The sequence below is a fragment of the Colias philodice genome, chromosome 7 (genome assembly GCF_061535455.1).
Source record: "Colias philodice isolate Cphi_HAF_F1 chromosome 7, ilColPhil1 Martin Lab GWU primary, whole genome shotgun sequence".
In the NCBI taxonomy this organism is placed as follows: domain Eukaryota; kingdom Metazoa; phylum Arthropoda; class Insecta; order Lepidoptera; family Pieridae; genus Colias; species Colias philodice.
Genome location: NC_143092.1, coordinates 7,996,849 through 8,011,413, shown reverse-complemented (window position 1 = coordinate 8,011,413; position 14,565 = coordinate 7,996,849). Strand labels below are relative to the sequence as shown.

Genomic DNA, 14,565 nt, shown 5'->3' with positions numbered 1-14,565 from the left:
TTTTTTACCGAATGAAAAAGGAATTAAACATGTGTTCGTAGCTTCTGAATTTATTTATTCAAACTAAGGATATGAATAATTTTAATTTGAATTGAGAATGAGAGTATCCAGAAGTATCCAAAAAATAGCTGGGTTCACAAAGTTTTCTTCCTTTGTTCCTTCAAATATGCTTAATGCTTATATTAATTAGGGTTTCTTCTATGATACTCAAAGATACTGCGGCTAATGATTATATACATGATCATTTATTTAATCAATATAAGCTGTAAGCAAAAATATAATGAGCAATACCCCATGTAAACCACAGTGAACCATACCAGTTATTATTAAAAGGCGCCTTCACTGAAGTTACCAATGTTCTCCTTCTTCTTTCTTTGAATATAGACTTATTTCGATGTCGTCCGTAGACAGAGCTGTCTACGATGTCGTCTTAATGACGTCATGTGTCAACGAAGTTCAAACTGACAGGCGACAGCTGACAGTTTCACATTTAGTGTTAAATAAATAACCTAAAATCCTTGCTAAAATCTAATTTTCTAAAATTACTTGTAATTTAATATTTATTACAATTCAAACATTTTTTAGTTATAATGGATCAGTTAAGTAAACAATTAGCTGAAGATTTTTTTCTTCGAGAACCAGCGGATCCACGAATACGGTAAGAATATTTTGTTATCACAATAATATAATACTACATAATATTGTTTCTTAATGTTTTTTATTGTTATAGAAAACGAAAGGAAAAGACGGAAGATGATCCTCACCCAACTCTCAAGGTGGAAATGCAGATGATTCGCCTCAGCTCTGATTCACAAAAACAAGTGTTAGATACATTGAGGTTTATCCATGGATCTGATTTTAAGTTAGGAAGTGCTAGCAATTACAAGGTTTGCAGTTTTCTTTTTTTTCACACAGACAACTTGTGAACTATGAGCTGATTTTTGTCATAATATATAACTGTAATTAATGATATTTGGATATTTTTATCATTGCGCAACAAGTACACATTTCAAGATACAGGAAATTTACATTTATATTGCATTAAAAATTCATTTATTATTATTATTTACTGCATATATTGATACTTTAGGATTTTTTATTAAACTAAACCATTAAACATTAAATATATGTATTAAACTATTTCAGGATAAAGGTTCCAACCTTGGCAATAAATATTGGATGGAAAGAGGCAACTTGGTGGTCCAGGGTGGTTTTGATTACTCATTAACTGTGAAGGATGAAGTTAAAGCACCAGAAGTAAGGCTTAGAGAGTTTGCTTTGGCTAAACTAGAAAGGTTTGTATAAAATAGCTTTTCTACTTGTGACATTATTTCTCAAACTGTATCAATTCATTATTATGAAGGAAATTTTAGAATTCTGTTACATACCTATCCCTTATTTATATTGCATTAAAATGTATATTATAAAGATGCCTCAATGCTAAAATAACTAAATAAACATCCATAAATTCAGTGAAATATCAAATAATTGAATTATTATATTCATTATTACTTTAAATATTTATATTAGTCTGTTAAAGTGAAACTTTTATTACATCGTCTCAAACTTTTTGGTCTGTGTAGCGCATGTCGCGTGTATCGCGGCTGCCGAGTAGGTATACCTAATCGGCAGCCGACCGTAACGCAACATGCGCTACACAAAGCAGTGTTCGGAACCGTTCGAACAGTTTCACTTTTACCGTGGTTTCATAAAACCACACAACATTTTTTTTATTTATTATATTGATAAATGATATATAGAAACAAAATATTTATTATCTGCATACCACTTTTACAGATACAATTTCCACAAAGCGCATTGTTCGGAAGCTTTGCATATGGCAAAAGAAAACACGGATACAGCATTAGAAATATTATTTAGCAAATATTTTGATGCCAGCTTTGAAGAAAAACCAGATAATGTGCCGACCCCAGCTGAATTACTTGAAATGAGAAATGATGAAAAAGCAGTCCTCGATTCTATTTATGATAATATTTTTAGAGTAAAAGATAGCAATATATGGAGTTTTAAATTACATTTAGATTACTTATCAAAAGTGTACGAAAAGACTACTGTGAGTATACCTAAGAAAAAGGAAAACACTAATTTTAAAACTAAAAAGAAAGAGGTGTGCAAATTGTTTTTAGCTGGACCGTGCAGGTTTGGTAATAAATGTAAATTCCTACATGAAACAAAAGAAGAAACATTATCCATTGTATCCACGGTTGAAAGAATTTGTTACGAATTAGAAATTAGATTTCCAAAAGACAGTGTATACCCGTACCAACCTCCGTTACTATTTTTCAAACTTGAAACAAGAAGTAAATTGATTCCTGAAAGAACATGCCTTTTAATAACGTCAAGGCTATATGATGAAGCAAAGACGTTAGCTCAAGATGGTATACCGTGTATATATTCTTTAGTTGAATTATTAAATAATGAAGAGGAAATATTAAATCATGTACAATTTAGTACAAAAGAATTTCCGAGTGCAACGGATACATTGTTACCACAAACAGAAAGTATAGACGATAGTATAAAACCAACGCATTATAATGTAAATAAAAATAAACAAAATAGACCAAGTATAAATATGGAGAGTATGTTAAAAGAGAATAAAGAAATAGCTCGGAGATATTGGGAAAAAACTGAAAACAATAGGTATAATAAAATGATGTCTGTGAGACGGAATTTGCCTGCTTGGCAGAAGAAACACGAAATTATGGATGCTTTAAAAAAATCTCAGGTAATGTTTTTCATTGTTTATTTCAATAATGTTTTTAACTTTTAGTATGTAACAGTAAATAAATAATGAATAAATAACTATTTTGCAGTATATAATCCGCTGTGCAGCAGATTTTTCTGATTTCATTAGACTGATAGTTTTTTTTGTAACTACAAAATAATGGGGTTGGAATTGCAATTCAATTCAATTCAATTCTTCAAAACAAAAATATTTTGTATTGACACCACAATTTTTAAAATAATTTAACTGTCTAATTGCATTCTCCGATTTAAATAATTAATACTACAAAAAAAAATCCTCATTCCAGGTAATAGTAATAAGCGGTGAGACAGGTTGCGGCAAAAGCACGCAAGTACCACAGTACATACTCGACGATTGGTTAGAGAACTTCAAGCAGGATCCCAAACATGTGGAGATTGTTTGCACTCAGCCGAGACGGATATCTGCTATAGGTGTAGCCGATAGGGTTGCGGAAGAAAGGGTGGAGAAAACTGGACAGGTTGTTGGTTATCAGGTATGTAAGTTTATTTCAAAATTCAAATTTCAAATTTATTTATTATTAAACATACATACAATTACAATTACAATTATTTATTACAATATACAATTAATATTCATGTAAAGTATGTAAATATAAAAAGGCTACTAAAACAATTTATACAAGCCAATGTTTACTACTAGCTAGGTTACTGGGCAACCTGTGTTTAGGAGTAACAGCTTGCCTCTAAAATAAATTCACAAAAAGCCGTTATGTGGCTGTAAGTCTATTAGACTTGATTTGGCATCTTTTATTTAGGAGTGTGTGAAAAAATAATAAAGTATCATTGATTGGCATGTATGTAGGTATAAAAAGTTTCCAAATATAATGGATCAATTTTCATAGGTTATTAAAAATAATCGCAAGCTGATTTATTGGGAGTAAAAATTGTATGCTTTTTTAAATTATTATACATGAATTTCTTTTATAACTAATATTTGTTATGGTTTGACAAAAATGTTTTGAGTGTACAAAAAATTTTTTTTTTTATTTATTTGTAATCTATACTAATATTATAAAGAGGAAAGGTTTGTATGTATGTATGTATGTATGTATGTATGTATGTAAGGGTTTCACGCATAAACTACTGGACCGATTTTGATGAAATTTGGCACAGATAATCATTAGACCCTGAGAAAGAACATAGGCTACCTTTTATTGCGAAATATGTAACACGGGCGAAGCCGGGGCGGACCGCTAGTCTTATATATAAAAACGAATCGCAAAATGTGTTGGTAAGCGCATAACTCGAGAACGGCTGAACCGATTTCGATAATTCTTTTTTTATTATATTCCTTGAAGTAAGTACGAGAATGGTTTTTATGTAGAGAAAACGTAAATATGTACCACGGGCGAAGCCGGGGCGGACTGCTAGTTATGTATATTAATTGCATGTTACAGCACGATTCAATCTTAATGGCGGCTCAGAACATCGAACAATCTGATGTGCAGAAATTTTTTTTAGATATTATCGGATACCTGCGCGATCGTACATTCGCAGCTAACTTCCGAACCGCCATTAAGTTTGAATCGAACTGTATTTGTTATTCACATTTTTTTTCTGACATATCTTAAAACTTCTATACTTGTTCTAGATAAGACTAGAAAACAAAATGTCGTCTAAAACTCGTCTATCATTCTGTACCACGGGTATACTGTTACGTCGGTTAGAATACGACCCGCAGCTAACTTCAGTCACTCACATAATAGTGGATGAAGTTCACGAGAGGTCAGAAGAAAGCGACTTCCTGTTGCTAATATTGAGGGACCTTATCAAAGTGAGGAAAGACCTGAGGGTCATATTGATGAGTGCAACGCTGAACGCCGATTTGTTCTCCGCTTACTTTGAAAAGGTTCCAGTTTTGGAGATTCCAGGTAAAAATATAATATAAAAAGTCTATTAACAAATTGTGTTTGTTTATATTTAATTAAATAATTGTGACTAGTTTTATTTTATGTAGATAAGACGACTTAAAATACTTTAAAAATATGTCCAAAAATATTCTTTTAAAACTTGGTCTTTTTTTCAGGTCGAACATTCCCGGTAGAGCAAATATATTTAGAAGAAATAATGGACCGAACTAATTACGTATTAGAAGAAAATGGACCGTATGCAAGAAAGATTAAGAAAGGTACTTCATATGGTTCTAACAAAATAAATTATTATCTTACTTGGTCGGAAAATAGCAATTTAAATAACATACTAATTTCTCAAATAAAATGTAATAATCTGTGATATAGTCTGAATAGCTATAAGCTGCACTAAAAAAATAATTTTATGTTTTATCTAATGACACAACATGAAAAAGAGAGACAACAGTAAAAAGATTTACAATACAAAAAAGAAATTTAATCCACTATTACATAAATATACTGTTTCTAATCACACCATATTAAAATACATTTATTTCACAGATAAAGACAAAAAAATAGACTTTGAAACGGAAATAGAAACGTCAGATGTACGTTCAGAAGCCGCTGAGCCGCCCAAAGACTCGATACGAGATGAAAACCTAACAATATCGCAAATGTTAGCCCGATACCCAAAGAGCAGTAAAGTCACGTGCAAGAATATGTATTTGATGGACGTGGAAAAGGTAATCGGTTTTACACAAAAAAAAGTTCCTAATAATAGGTATTGTTGTAGATTGTGTGATTCAGCCTATATTTTTCTGTGTATTAGATTTTTGAATTGTCTAATTATTCATTTTTTTTTACTTACATCATCTCTTACATCTATTCAATCTTATTTTTTGAGTGCAGTACTATAGAATTATAATTTAAAACAAACTTTTCATTACTATTCAAAGGATTCATAAAAGATACAAAAACATAGAAATCTAAATAACAAGACACTACAAGTCGTAAGCGCGCGTGACCTTGTCGCTATTCAGGTGACTATCACAACACCAGCGTGTTCGTCACTGTTCAGTTGCTCTGGAGACGTATGTGTATAAACATGGTGTGTTTCAGCATATCCCATTGCGGAAATTCTTCCACAAGTTGTAAATAAAGTAAACTAATAAAGGAATAACTAATTTCATCGGTAAATATTTCTTTTTTAGAAATAATGCCGTTTTTCCTTAAAATTATAGAATATTTACAAGTATTACGAGTGTCACCATAGTAATCGAAATAACAATGAATGACACAGTCTACCATTCTTATTATCACGTTTATCACAAATTTCAACCTTATTTCTATGAGTTTATGTTCAAAGTTATATCTATTGAAAATTGACAACTTCTGTTGTAGAAAAGCCGAATTTTTTCGTATTGGAACAAAAAGAAACAAAACGTCTCATATACTTAGGGATGTTATTCTAAAATAAACCGTAAATTCGTGCGTTAGGATACATATTAAAAAGCTTAATTTAACATTTAAGGTAGTTTTCACTAAAATCAAGCTGTCCAATAAAAGGCATAGTTTACTTGTGTGTACTGTTTAGCTATCGGTTTAAATGTGTTGATTTTGGCGACAGCGGTTTTCATATGAATTATGACATTATAGCACTTCTATGTGTCTTGTTATTTAGATTTCTATGATACAAAAAGCACCTTCAATTTTAACAAAATTTTTATTTCTAAGATTCGTATAACCATATATTCTGTACAATAGCAATGTACAGAATATATGGTTCTTCAATTTTAAAACTCTCTTTTACAGATAAACCTGGAACTAATCGAGCATGTATTAACATACATAGTCGCTGGAGACCACAGTTGGCCGCGAGAGGGCGCCATCTTGGTTTTCCTGCCCGGTATCGGTGAAATTATGTCGCTATACGATCAACTCGTTGAGAGTCACACTTTTAGTCCAAAGTGAGTGTTTTTCAGGTAATTTGCATTGATATTTCGTCTTTGGAGTTAAGCATTTTTCTTAAAAAAAATTAATTACTTAAATTTGATTAAAAAAATATTTAGCCTACACTGTGTAAAACATAAAAATTTCGCATTTTAATCCAATAGTTTTTGTCAAACAACTGTTTTTATTTTGCCAAAAAATATTCTTGTATTTTACCATGGCTTAAAAAAATAAATAAGTACGTCATATTTGTTGTAATTGTGTTAAAATATTTCGCATTCAAACATAAACATTAAAATAGCTATTAACATTTTATGTTTCAGGTCAGGAAAATATAAAATAATACCGCTACACTCGACATTATCAAGCGAAGAACAGTCCCTAGTGTTCAACAACCCGGGACAGGGTGTTCGTAAGGTTGTGCTATCGACTAACATCGCTGAGACATCGGTCACTATAGATGACTGTGTGTTTGTTATTGATTGTGGCCGAATGAAAGAGAAAAGGTAACCATAACTGTATAAAGATAAAAAAAAAATATAATGTTACATATTGTGTCACGATAATTATATACACAAAATATTTTTTATTATTTTATTGAATTTTATGGTAAAATAAATATATAAAAATTGAATCGCTGTCATGTATTCATTTCAATTAATAATAAAACCGGCCAAGTGCGAGTCGGGCTCGCGCACAAAGGGTTCCGTAGCAGCAAATATAATAAATTACAGTTAAATCAACCTATCTCAAAAACTATAAGAGATACTTTGATCAAACCAAAAATCGTTGAAAGAGTTAATTAGCATGCATCACCTCTATTTTTTTTAGAATTTTATACCCCGTAGTTATAAAAATAGAGGGGGGGGGACATACTTTTTACGACTTTGAGAGCTGATATCTCAAAAACCGTTCACTTTAAGAAAAATGTTTTTTAGAAAACTTTATATCATTTTAAAAGACCTTTCCATTGATACCCCACACGGGTATGTACATCGAAAAAAAAAATTTCATCCCTCAGTTACATGTATGGGGGGCCCCACCCCCAATTCTTTTTTTTACTATTTAGTGTCATATTTTTGTAGCGGTTCATACAACACATATTCCCATCAAATTTCATCACTGTAGTACTTATAGTTTCCGAGTAAATCGGCTGTGACAGACGGACAGACGGACAGACGGACAGACGGACATGACGAAACTATAAGGGTTCCGTTTTTGCCATTTTGGCTACGGAACCCTAAAAAACGCGCAATGGCGATGTCATGTTAATTCAATAGACATTAGTAAGCATGTGACATGAGTGATTGTCGGCACTACAGTACGCGTCGCCGGCGGCAAGGCTAGCGATAGGTCCTTAGCGCGCGCAAGTACGTTGAACGAAACAAGCTTGACATTATTAATCACTACAGTAACAATATTATTAAGTTGTACTGGTTATATTTACTAGTAATACTGGCACCTTACTGACACTAAATCAATAAACAATTAAATCATAAAACACTTATGTAATATGTAATCAAAATTTAACTATTTATGACTTATTTCCCTACCAGATTCGAATCAAACCGCAACATGGAGTCCCTGGAACTGGTGTGGGTGTCCCGAGCGAACGCGTCCCAGCGGCGCGGCCGAGCGGGTCGTGTACGTCCCGGCGTGTGCGTACACCTGTACACGTCGCACCGCGCCGTACACCTCGCCGCGCAGCCCGTGCCCGAGATGCACCGCGTGCCGCTCGAGCAGCTGCTGCTCAAGCTGAAGATCCTGCCGCTGTTCCAAGGGATGCGCGTGCACGAGGTGCTCGGTGAGTGGGGACATTGGGGTTGGCTGACACACACACATATTACATATAGATACACACACACACTCATCTATAATATAAAACTCAAAGCTGACTGATATAGTTATCTATCAACGCACAGCCCAAACCACTGGACGTATCGGGCTGAAATTTGGCATGCAGGTAGATGTTAGGACGTAGGCATCCGCTAAGAAAGGATTTCCCGAAATTCTTGCGGGAACGGGGAAAAACGGGGATGCACGTACAAAGTCGTGGGCGAAAGCTAGTATTACATATAGATACACACACACACACACATATACAGGGGCGTGCACAGTTTTTCGACAGTGTAGGCAGAAAAATATTGTAAGTAATGATATTAAGTCATAATAACTAATACAGAAATATTTATTTCATATTGCTGTACTCATATTTTATTGGAGATACCTATATAGTATTCCCCAAAATAACGGAAAAACATATTACAACCATAGGTGATATTATCTATAAAATAATTTTCACAGTATGATAAGTAGTATTATGAAATTACCTTTGTGTATTACAAAATTGATAAAATATAATGATGCTGTGAATTTTATTTATGGATATTGAAATACATATATTTCTTAGAGTTTCGTAAATGGTAGGGTAGGCAGTGTCTTTATGTCTTTATGGAATGCACGCCACTGCACATATAGATACACACACACATACATATTTACACATAAACACGCGACAACAAGCCACACACGCATATATGTACGTATACGCACACGTGAGCACGTACTCTCACGTTCATATCTTCAACGTTTATATTGATAAGCGTAATATTTTGCTACTTCATTCGATTGATGGTCGAATCAATAATTCATTATTTTCCATAACATCGTATAGTAGACTTTATAAAATTTTATTATAACATAACAACATACATAATCGTGTTAATTTTAAAACTGAAATGAACAATTCGATTGAGATATTTATCCAAACCTTACCATATATAATCCATCAAAACGATATTCACTAACAAATCACCCCATAATTTTCAGCTAAAACTATAGAGCCACCAGAGACATCGAACATAGATGGCGCTCTATCTCGTCTCCAAGATGTCGGCGCGTTAGACAAGGGTTTCAACCTGACTGCGCTCGGAAAACATTTGGCGTCACTTCCGGTGGATGTTAGGATTGGGAAATTAATGTTGTTTGGCGCCATTTTCTGTTGTGTGGACTCTGCGTTGACTATGGCCGCGTTCTTGAGTCATAAGAGCCCGTTCGTCGCGCCGTTTGGTAAAAAGGTGGGTCAATTTTATGTGAATATAATATCAACTTAGATGTTTCGGTAAAAATAATATATTCAAACATTACGAATGATCTAAATTGATAATACAGAAATAGTCGCCACTATAAAAAATTGCGAAAAAATAAACAATTTTTGTAGCAAATTCATTTAAAAATCTGAATACGATTCATCCAAATACGAGTTTTGCGTACATCAACATTACCATTTTTATACAGTTTTTACACTACCTAAATTAAAACTGATTTATAATATGTTATTTTCAGACGGAAGCAGATGCTAAGCGACGTGAATTTGCGTGTTCTAACAGTGACCAACTAACTACATTGAGAGCATACAAAGTAAGTCAACACTCTTTCTCTTCATTTATTTTGAAGTGAAACGATTTTGGTATCTTTGAATCTTGCCAAAGAAGTTTCACTTCTGACACGTGTGCTCTGCACACAAGCTCTTTTTTATTTAAATTGTTGGTTTATTACTAAATAATAAATTGAATTATTTTCAGAAATGGCAGCTAGCGATGAAATCAAGTACGCACGCGGCGTTAGTATTCGCAAATGAGCACTTTCTTTCGCACAAAACACTATTAATGTTGGCTGATATAAAACATCAGTTGCTTGGTTTATTGGCTTCAATCGGTTTTGTACCAGATATGCCCGCTCTGAGGAAGAAAATGTGGAAGGACTCGGTTGCAAGGCTTACTGGAGATGAGGTATTAAAGTCCTAAATTAAATTAAATATTAAAAAAGACGTGTGGCACTCGGGGACTGCCGCGGTAAAGATATTGCATAGCATGCCTTCAAGCCACACCTCCGAGCCCGTCGGAGTGGGGAGCGTGAGGTTTTTTCGTTACGGAATTTCTCGATTCGGTCCTCGCGCTCAAGGCCCGCGATAGAAGCTATGCAATAGCTTAAAAATAAGACCATAGGTTTGTTTGATCTTTATTGTGGAATTTGTGAGATCTCAAAAATATTAGAAATTGTTATTTACAACTAGCGGTCCGCCCCGGCTTCGCCCGTGGTACATGTTTACGTTTTCTCTACATAAGAACCATCCTCGTACTTCAAGGAATATAATAAAAAAAGAATTATCCAAATCGGTTCAGCCGTTCTCGAGTTATGCGCTTACCAACACATTTTGCGATTCATTTTTATATATAAGAAGAAGATATGACGTTAATAAATAATAATTTAAAATATTATAAACCAATACTAATAATGAAATTATTTTATAGTTTATTTCGTTATCTAATCATTTGAAGAATTTATTTTATGGAAAAATAATATAAGTACTAAATAACTATTATTTTTTTACAGTTAAATTCGAACGGAGACAATGATAAACTTCTCGCTACTATCTTATGCGCTGCGTTATATCCTAATGTAGTAAAGGTAGGTATTTAAATCTTGTTTCATTTCGTAAATTAATGTAAACATTAACTATAGCAATAAAACTGATGACGATGAAATCAAACCATCGTTGAATTTTATGCATTTTCAAGATACATACATATATGTTTTTATGTAAAATTGTTACTACTTATATCTTAGTTAAAATAATTAATCTGTAAATAATCAAATTTCAGGTATTAACACCAGAAAAATCATTTCATATGCAAGCCGGTGGAGCCATACCAAGGCAAGCTACAGCAGATGAACTAAAATTCAAAACTAAATCTGACGGATACGTGTCTTTACACCCGTCTTCGGTCAACTTTACTGTAGGACACTATAATAGCCCATACTTAGTGTATCAAGAGAAAGTGAAAACGAGCAAAGTGTTCATTCGAGAGTGTTCTATGGTGCCTCAAGTGCCGTTGGTGCTGTTTTCTGGTTAGTGTTTTATATAATCTTATATATATAAAAATGAATAGCAAAATGTGTTGGTAAGCGCATAACTCGAGAACGGCTGAACCGATTTCGATAATTCTTTTTTTATTATATTCCTTGAAGTACGAGGATGGTTCTTATGTAGAGAAAACGTAATTATGTACCACGGGCGAAGCCGGGGCGGACCGCTAGTTATTAATATTTTCGTATATATGACGTATTTACACTCGTCTTCGGTCAACTTTACTGTAGGACACTATAATAGTCCATACTTAGTGTATCAAAAGAAAGTGAAGACCAGCAAAGTGTTCATTCGAGAGTGTTCTATGGTGCCTCAAGTGCCGTTGGTGCTGTTTTCTGGTAAGATTTTTAAAATTAACGAAAAAAAAGTGTGTTATATTAAAATTTGACTGCTGTGTATTTAGAAACTATGCAATTTAGTGAATAAATCGCGTTTAAAATCCGTTAATGTCATGAATTTCTAAATGTATAGTACTCGTATAAAATCAAACACAATAATATACAACGCTATGTGCTTATTTGTCAGTTCTAATAGATTGGAATATATTGTTTGGAAAAAAATATTACCCAAAATGATTTTTTCAGAGTAAAAAACACCATTACGTGTTGAATTTTCAAATTTCAACAAAAAAAAGACGTGTGTCACTCGGGGACTGCCGCGGTAAAGCTATTACATGCTATGCCTTCAAGCCACACCTCCGCGCCCGTCCCCGTGGGGAGCGTGAGGTTTTTTCGTTACGGAGTTTCTGGATTCGGTCTCCGCGATAGAAGCTATGCAATAGCTTAATATTTATTTGTTTGTTTTCAGGTTGCAGTCTGGCGGTGGAACTTCACAACGGTACATTCATAGTGTCGCTTGAAGATGGCTGGATCATGTTTCAAGTGGAAAATCATGAGGTAAGGATTGAATAAGTACTCAAATTTTTCTGTACATTAAGTGCTTTACTTTAAATTAGAAGTATAAGAATTATTGAATACTAGCTTTCCGCCCGCGGCTTCGCCCGCGTTTTCAAAGAAAAACCCGTTCCCGTTGGATTTCCGGGATAAAACATATCCTATGTCCTTTCTCGGGTATCAAAATATCTCTATACCAAATTTCATGCAAATTGGTTCTGTAGTTAAGGCGTGCTTGAGTAACAGACAGACAGACAGAGTTACTTTCGCATTTATAATATTAGTATGGATAAGAATTAATTATACAATCATTAATATGCCGAAGTTATATATTCTCAATACATATCTCTTTAATAGATTATAGAGATAAATAATATTTTTTGCAGTAAATTGACTTTATTAGATTTTAAGATAAATATAATTATATATGATTCCACTGTTATTTAAAGTGTTGAAAACATGAACCATTAACCATTAAAATAATATTTTGACATAATATTTACTAAATATTTTTTCATTCGCAGGTTGCAGAAATGTTAAAAGCAATAAGGGTTGAACTGGTCAATCTATTGGAAGAGAAAATCAACGATCCTTCATTAAATCTCCTGCATTATGAAAAGGGTAATAGGATAATTAAAACGATAGTCCAAATTGTCACTAAGGATTAGTAGGAAATTTATATACTAATAGTGCCTTTTAGTATTTCTAAGGTGTGTCTTGTATGTATATTGTATATGAAATGATTTTTGAGCATTTGATCTGTCCATTCTTTTAAAATGTATACTGCCTTAATAAAATTGTATTCTATGGAGTAAATTATGACTACCTATATATATTATGTTTATGTATGTTTAATATGAAATTTGTAAGATAATTAGAAGTAATCTCTATGCCAATATTATTGTCAAATTGTATTTTATTTGGTAAAAATATATTTTAAATTGCTTTGTTCATATAAAAATAAATTTAAAACTGTTTCTTTTTGTGAATAAAATGAAAATAAACATATTAAATAGTTCTACTAGTTGATTTATTTGAGTTGTTAATTTAGTTAAGTAGTAAAATTCCGATTTATTATGAATTATATAGCAAATATTTTTATCTGGTATTTTTATACATACAGTTTTTATGTATATTTTAGCTTATACTATGTCTTAATAAATCTTGAATGCTTTTAGTTAAATATTGATCACGTGTTATGTATTTAAATTAATTGTAGTTTGACAATATTGCTAAATAAATTATACTTATATCTCAAACTAACTAAAAGTTCCTTACAACTTCTTAGCTTTTGTATACTAATGTAAAAACTGTAGATTGTTGTAAATATTTTGTAATGAAATATATTATTTTTATATCTACTGCATTCGTTTCATTTCCAGACCCTTTTTTCATCTCTATTTATTTATATTTGTGTTACAAAATAAATTTTATCACTCGTACATCTGTACTAAAATAATGAAGACGAAAGGTTCGTTTATTAAAAAACAAGTATTTCTATAACTTATGTGTTATTCTCTATTATTCTGGTATGTACATGGAACAACGTCAGTACAAGTATCATCAAAATCTGTTTTGTGATTTTCGCTTAAAAGAGTAATAAACATACGTTCTTACAATATTAATTCGCGTTTATAACAGTAATAATTAGACGCTACGACCAATGCTAGAAGAGCAGCAACGTTGTAACAAACCGGCAAAAATATTATAGGCATAGCTAGTACAAATTATAAGTCCAAATATATCATGTAATTTTCTACTAAATTTCTAAAATTTTATACCTATACGGATCCAAATTCAGTCATAGATATCCAATTATAACAGTAAAATACTATGACTTGCTTTAAAGTTTGTATTTTATTCAAAAATACATAAGCTAAAACCCGTACCGTAGTATATTATTATTAGTCTGTGCCCGTACCTAACACCAAACATGTTAACATCACGATACACAGGTATGTATTAGCACAGACTAATAATAATATACTACGTATACAAGTATTAAGCGCGTCACACACGGTGAAGATTTTATCTTAAGATACTGTTATATTTTATATTACAGTATCTTAACGCTTCCGGTATCAGCGTTCGGACCATCATTTTTCTTTTTGTCATTGCGTACCACCCACCCCTGTAGAACCGCCATCCTGTTACA

The 14,565-nt window shown here is 32.6% G+C and overlaps 1 protein-coding gene across 2 annotated transcripts; it reads left to right on the top strand.

The window, feature by feature from the left end:
* Positions 1-482: 482 nt before the first annotated feature.
* LOC149487210 (putative ATP-dependent RNA helicase DHX57) lies at positions 483-13,755 on the top strand. Of its 2 annotated transcripts, XM_089697473.1 has the most exons (18): positions 483-658; positions 731-887; positions 1,147-1,295; positions 1,798-2,746; positions 3,054-3,260; positions 4,379-4,658; positions 4,814-4,915; positions 5,199-5,380; positions 6,450-6,604; positions 6,911-7,093; positions 8,144-8,391; positions 9,417-9,664; positions 9,933-10,007; positions 10,172-10,378; positions 10,983-11,057; positions 11,252-11,498; positions 12,325-12,413; positions 12,935-13,754. In XM_089697473.1, the coding sequence occupies exons 1-18, from the start codon at positions 591-593 to the stop codon at positions 13,076-13,078; spliced, it is 3,765 nt and encodes a 1,254-aa protein (XP_089553599.1). In that variant the 5' UTR covers positions 483-590; the 3' UTR covers positions 13,079-13,754. The 2 variants fall into 2 exon arrangements, with proteins under 2 accessions (XP_089553599.1, XP_089553600.1); XM_089697474.1 differs by lacking the exon at positions 10,172-10,378 and having other exon boundaries at positions 12,935-13,755.
* The last annotated feature ends 810 nt before the right edge of the window (positions 13,756-14,565 follow it).